Source organism: Oryctolagus cuniculus, chromosome 11 (genome assembly GCF_051225735.1).
Source record: "Oryctolagus cuniculus isolate XC-2025 breed Fujian yellow rabbit chromosome 11, ASM5122573v1, whole genome shotgun sequence".
Taxonomy (NCBI): Eukaryota; Metazoa; Chordata; class Mammalia; order Lagomorpha; family Leporidae; genus Oryctolagus; species Oryctolagus cuniculus.
In genome coordinates, this window is record NC_142877.1 from 58,818,959 (window position 1) to 58,825,391 (window position 6,433).

General features: G+C 49.5%; 1 protein-coding gene across 1 annotated transcript; it reads left to right on the forward strand.

The window, feature by feature from the left end:
* RPS26 (ribosomal protein S26) lies at positions 1-1,728 on the forward strand. The gene is made up of 4 exons (XM_051846357.3): positions 1-27; positions 283-460; positions 1,227-1,357; positions 1,622-1,728. The coding sequence occupies exons 1-4, from the start codon at positions 25-27 to the stop codon at positions 1,655-1,657; spliced, it is 348 nt and encodes a 115-aa protein (XP_051702317.1). The 5' UTR covers positions 1-24; the 3' UTR covers positions 1,658-1,728.
* The last annotated feature ends 4,705 nt before the right edge of the window (positions 1,729-6,433 follow it).

Genomic DNA, 6,433 nt, shown 5'->3' on the forward strand with positions numbered 1-6,433 from the left:
CTCTTTCAGGTCCTCGGTTCCAAGATGGTGAGTTCCGTCGCGTGGTCGGCGCGGGGGCTCCCCTGGAGGCGTGAGAAGAGGCGATTTTGGGGTTGTGGGGACTCGAGAGCCTCGACTGTGGCGGGAGAGCGGACAGAGTGCGTGTGTGTTCCACGCCTTGGCGCGGAGGGAGGAGGGGGCTGGGGGCACCTGGCCGGAGACGCCGCGGCCGAGCGTGGCGGAAGGGGGCTGAGGCTGCGGGAGGTAGAGCCTTCTGCTGACAGGACGTTTCGCCCGATGTAGACAAAGAAAAGAAGAAACAACGGCCGTGCGAAAAAGGGCCGCGGCCACGTGCAGCCTATTCGCTGCACTAACTGCGCTCGCTGCGTGCCCAAGGACAAGGCCATTAAGAAGTTCGTAATCCGCAACATAGTGGAGGCCGCGGCCGTCAGGGACATATCCGAAGCGAGCGTTTTCGATGGTGAGTGAGCCACCGGGGCGAGAGAGGCGAGGTTCTAGTGTCTACACCTGCTTCTCCGACAGCTTTAGTTCCTGGGTTTTGGCTAGGGCGGATGTATCAATGACACACTTCAAAGGTAGCATTAAGTGGTATCTTCATTGCTTGGCTTACATCTCTATATCCGTGTTACGTACGATAACGGGACAAAATGGGTGAGATCGTTGCCGGCAAGACAAGGGTGTCTCACTTGGCACTTCAGGCGGAGGTAACTGGGAGAGTGTAAGTTTTATGCGGTGGCTCGAGTCAGTTTGACTCGTTGGGGGAAGAGATTCCAGAATGAACTTGCAGAGTAGAAACTTGGTAAAAGGAGAAGCGCCTAAATCATGAGAGTGGTTTATACGCTTGAGACAATGGACTGGCAGTGAAAGTCTCCAGAAAACCTTCAAAATTTGTAAGAGTTTACACAGAGAGGTCTTCCATCCACTGATTCACTCCCCAGTTGGCTGCAACGGCCAGAGCTGCGCCGATCAGGAGCTTCCTCCAGACCATAGCAGAGAGCTGGATCGGAAGTGGAGCAGCTGGGACTAGAACCAGCGCCCATATGGGATGCTGGCCCTTCATGCCAGGGCGTCAACCCTTTGCGCCACAGCGCCGGCCCCATGGTGCATTTCTTTTGTTTGTGAGACTTAACAGTCACAGCTAAGCACTTAGATTTGGGGTGAGAAAGCCTCATAGAAGTGCCTGATGCTGAAGGAGGCTACTGCTGTGTGATTTTCCTGTTCCTCAGCCTATGTGCTTCCCAAGCTGTATGTGAAGCTGCATTATTGTGTGAGTTGCGCCATTCACAGCAAGGTGGTCAGAAATCGATCTCGTGAAGCCCGCAAGGACCGGACGCCACCTCCGCGATTTAGACCTGCTGTGAGTATCAAAAGGGGGATGTGGCATCCAGAGGGGTGGTGGAGGGAAAAACCGAGGTCCCCAGGGAATATCAGGTTAAGGCCTTGGCAACTAGCAGAGTGTTTTCAGGTGAAACGTGGTCTCCTTCCATAGCTGCTAGCTTTTTGAGCATTTACAGCCTGGACACACAAGGTTGAGAGAACAGTAGTGGTCAAGTTCTCTTGCTGAAAGGGTGACCTTGAATCAGTGGTTTTAATTTACTCTTCTCAATCCTTTGTGTTTCAGGGTGCTGCCCCACGGCCTCCACCAAAGCCCATGTAAGGAGTGTAATCTTTAAGGGCTGAAGAAAAGTTGTCCTCTGGAAAAATAAAGTGGAATCTATGGTTTATGTAGTATACTGCGTATCTGTGCCAGATAAGGTGGGAAGGGGGGTTGTATGTGTTTCATGACAAGTACTGAAGTGTGTGGGGGTGTGGTGCCATAGGCTTTCTGTGGCAGAGAAAGCAGATCCATGTAAGTTAAACCTTCAGTTTTGTGTGCGTTGTCTTGGCCCCCTCTTCACCCCTTGACATAGCTGTGTGGGTTGGGGGTGGGGAGTATTAGGCCTCTGAATGTTAATTCAACTTGGCAAGCCTAAGTTGTTCTGCTTTAAAAGGAAGTTAAAACTGGGTAAAGGGAAACTAAGAACAAGGATAAATGTTGGGTGAGGTACTCATGGGAAAGTGACTTAGACTGGAGGAGGCCTTAAAAAGGAAATACATGGCTTAGATACCTTAAGCTATTACACAGTCTGTTCAGAAGTTCCAAGTGTGGAGAAGGGTGTACCTTATTTCATCTGGACGGTGAGTGGTTATACGTAGGCCAGTAGTTCAGAGGTCATACCTTGTATTGAAAAAAGTCTTTGTGTCTAGTCAAAATATTTCAGGGAAGAGGCTGAGCATTTTAAAGTACGGTGGGGGCCTATTAGAAATCTCTCTAACTTGGTACTGGAAAAACAACTGACAACCTTGGGGTGAGTACTGATGGGTGTACTAGAATTAGCTGTGGCAAATCCTTAATTTGTCAAGACCATATAGGCAAACTGGATACACACTTTGGGAAGGTACATGAGATAGTTTGGTGACACTTCCTCTATATTGCAATGACTGTGTCTTACTAAATGTAAGAAAATTAGTGATGAAGGTTAAGCCTGGTGTGATGCAAATGCCCCTTGCTTGGTTAAATGCATAGGGCCCTGGGTGGGTGTATGTGACTGCTCCAAGATTCTTGGAGTGCTAAGAGGCTCAACCTACCCTTTTCTCATAGTAGGTCTTGCTAGCTCTCTCCTAGTAGTCCTTCCCCTCTGCCATATTTTAGCGATTTGCATTCTAAATGCAGAGTATGCTGTTAGATTTTGGTCTCCAGAGATCAGTACTTCGCAACCTAACATTGCTAACAATTGGTTTAAGTTTCACTATTTGGCAATCACCAAACTCAGTGATTTCTGAGTGTTAAAGGGCTTTTCATTGCAGTAGTGTGGAACCTGGAATGCCAAGGTCTGGGTCTCCCAAGTAAATGACACTCAACCATGTGACCCCCCCCTTTTTTTTTTAATATTCAAGATTTACTCATTTGAGGCAGAAAAAGATGTTCATTCCCCAGGTGGCTGCAATGGCTGGAGCTGTGCTAATCAGAAGCTTCCTCTGGGTCTCCCATGTGGGTGTGGGGGCCCAAGAAATTGGGCCATCTTCTGCTTTCCCAAGCTGTAGGAAAGGGTTGGATCAGAAGTGGAGCAGCAGGGACTTGGCCGGCCCCATCCAGCCCCACCCACCCACCGTGGGGTGTGTGTGTGTGTGTGTTTTAGAGATACAGGTCTTCCTTCTGTGCCCGCCTCCCCCCCCCAATGGCCGCTATGGCCGGAACTATGCCGATCAGGAGCCAGGTTCTTCTTCCTGGTCTTCTATGCGGGTGCAGGGACCCAAGCAACTGGGCCATCCTCCACTGCCTTCCCGGGCTACAGCAGAGAGCTGGACTGGAAGAGGAGCAACCAGGACTAGAACCTGGTGCCCATGTGGGATGCCGGCACTGCAGGTGGTGGATTAACCACGTGAGCCATGGCGCTGACCCATCAACCTCCATTTTTAAAATAGACTTTAGGGGTAGTAGTTGATTGCTGTCTTGGCCTTTAACTGCGGTGTCTTCTCAGTTTATGAAGCTGATTCAGGTCAAGTGGGTACTTCCGGGCCCTGTAGCCCTTGACCCAGTTTCTGGTGTAGCCTCTACTTCTCCATGGCAGCGTGAATGATGAAGGTAGTCACTGGCTGTAATACACACATTTAGCTTATTTAAGTAGCTTGAGTACGCAGGCTTACCTGCTTTACATGAATTAAGTTAATAAGGTTTGTTGCTGCAAGTAGAACTGGGTTAGAATCTAGATTTATTGATTCAGTAAATTTTGCCTGTGAAATGAGCAGTTTTTTGAGTGCAAGCACCCCACTATGTAAAGCCAACTGGTTAAGAGCCTAAGAGGACTGACTCTTTGTAAGTTCTACCTCTGAGTGGGGAAGTTACCTAGCCTCTCCAGTTTTCTGTTTGACAGTCACTGTATGTGTTTCATGGCAGATTTAAGTACAGAGCACATTAAGTGATCAAAACAAGACCTGATCTCAAGGAATTTCCACTTTAGTGGTGTGAAGGGTAGCTTTTTTCTAAAGATTTGAGATGCAGAGAAAAGGGGAGAGAAAGCTTCCATCCACTGGTTCACTCCCCAAATGGCTGCAGCTGAGGCCAGAATTAAGCCAGAAGCCAGGAACTGTGGATCTCCCATGTGGGTGCAGAGGCCCAAGGAGTTGGGCCATCTTTTACTGCTTTCCCAGGTGCATTTGCAGGGAGCTGGAACTTTAACTGGCACTTGTGGTTGAGTCTGTGACCTCTAGGTGAAATCTTGAATTTCTTTGGAATTTTGCTCCTCATCTGTTGTTATACTCCCTAAAGGCCTGTAACTGCTGGCTGGACGCGGCTGAAGCCAGGAGCTCAGATTCAGCCCAGTTGGTCCCACATGGAGACTCAACCACTTGGGCTGTCCCCTGCTGCCTTCTGGAAATTCTATCTTGGACAGGGAATCCAGGCATCCTGACTTGCAGCTTAACCACTAGGCCAAAAATCCCCCAAATCTGCATTTTAGTAGTGTAGTAGACCATATTTTGGGAGGTACCAAGGAATTGTACTGCAAGAAGAAATAATATGCATGGTTGGTATATTCTAGTTTGGGAACATAAAACCTTGAAAGCAGTGCTTTTTCAGTTTTGGTTGAGTGTGGGTGGAGTTCAAGCTCAAGGGAGAAGAGAAGCCAAAAGAACTGACTAGAAGAAAGGGTGACTGAAGGACAAGGCCAGGGGCCAGTGTTGGCATACTGGGTTAAGGCACTGCTCTTGATACTGCCATCCCATATCAGTGCTGGTTTGAGTCCCAGCTGCTCTGCTGATGCTCCTGGGAAAGCAACAGAAGGTGGCCCAAATGCTTGGGCCACTGCAGCCAACATGGGAGACCTAGGTCAAGTTCCTAGTCCCTGGCTAGCCCCATTGTTGGAGCCATTTGGGGAGTGAACCAGTGGATGGAAAATTGATCCCTCACCCTCTGTATGTCACAGTACCTTTCAAATATTTGAAAGGCAGAATATGACAGGGAGGGACAGAGACATCCATCTTCTGGTTCTGGCTGAAGGCAGGAACTTCAAATACTGCCCAGGTCTCCCATGTGGGTGCAGGGGCCCAAGCACTTAGGCCATCTTCCCTGCTTTCCCAGGTGTACTCGGGAGCTGGATTGGGAGTGGAGCAGCTGGGTATGGAACTGGAACATGGGATGTTGGCAGCAGGCAGTAGCTTAACCCACTGTGCTACACTGCCAACCCCAATAAATAAATTTGAATTACCGAACTTAAAAGGGTAAGTGGAAAGTATGAGGAAATGCTGTGCCCCTCTCTCAAGTAGATATAATACAAAAGGTACATAATTGAAAAGCTGTGAAACCAAATACAGTGTAAACCACTCAGTTTCCCCCAAGCAACCTACAACCTAAAAGTCAAACGTGACTTTCCTGCACAAATACATTCAAGCTTTTTTTTTTTTTTTGGAAGGCAGAGTTAAGAGGTCTTCCGTCCACTGGTTCATTCCCCAAATGACTGTAATGGCTGCAGCTGGAGCTGGGCCGATCCCAAGCCAGGATTCTGGATTTTCCTCTGGGTCTCCCATGTGGATGCAGGGGCCCAAGAACTTGGGCCATCTTTGACTGCTTCCCCAGGCACATTAGCAGAGAGCTGGATTGGAAGTGAAACAGCTGGGAACGGTGCCCATATTGCATGTTAGAACTGCAGTCGGAGGCTTTACCTGCTACACCACAGTGCCAGCCTCCTAAACAACACTACTGGGGCTGGTGCTGTGGCACCATCTGCGGTGCTGGCATCCTATATGGGCACCGATTCAAGTTCCAGTTGTTCCACTTCTATTTAGCTCCCTGCTAATGTACCTGGGGAAGCAGCTGAAGATGACCCAAGTCCTTGGGCCCCTGCACCCACATGGAAGACCCAGCCCTGGCTGTTGGCAGCCAGCTGGGGAGTAAACCAGAGGATGGAAGGTTTCTCTCTGCCTCTGTCTGTCCTCTGTAACTTGACTTTTTTTGACAGGCAGAGTGGACAGAAAGGTCTTCCTTTTGCCGTTGGTTCACCCTCCAGTGGCCATGCGGCCGGTGCATCGTGCTGATCAGGAGCCAGGTGCTTCTGGTCTCCTTTGGGGTGCAGGGCCCAAACACTTGGGCCATCCTGCACTGCACTCCCGTGCCACAGCAGAGAGCTGGCCTGGAAGAACGGCAACTGGGACTAGAACCCGGTGTGCCAGTGCTGCAGGCGGAGGATTAGCCTAGTGAGCCGCGGCGCCGGCCTCAAATATTTTTTAAAAATGTATAATGAGATACCAAAACATGGCAACAAATGGTTATGCATCCCAGCTTAGAAGAGAGAATTGAACATGCCTGTGAATCCTCCTCTGGTTGCATCACTCTACACAAGTGGTGGCCACTATCCTGAAGTCCATGTTCATGAGCATTTCTCCACATTGAGAGTGC

Coding starts and splice junctions, on each gene's coding strand:
- RPS26 (XM_051846357.3), top strand. Junction 461..1,226: donor CGAAGCGAGCGTTTTCGATG/GTGAGTGAGCCA, acceptor CCTGTTCCTCAG/CCTATGTGCTTCCCAAGCTG. Junction 1,358..1,621: donor CTCCGCGATTTAGACCTGCT/GTGAGTATCAAA, acceptor TTTGTGTTTCAG/GGTGCTGCCCCACGGCCTCC.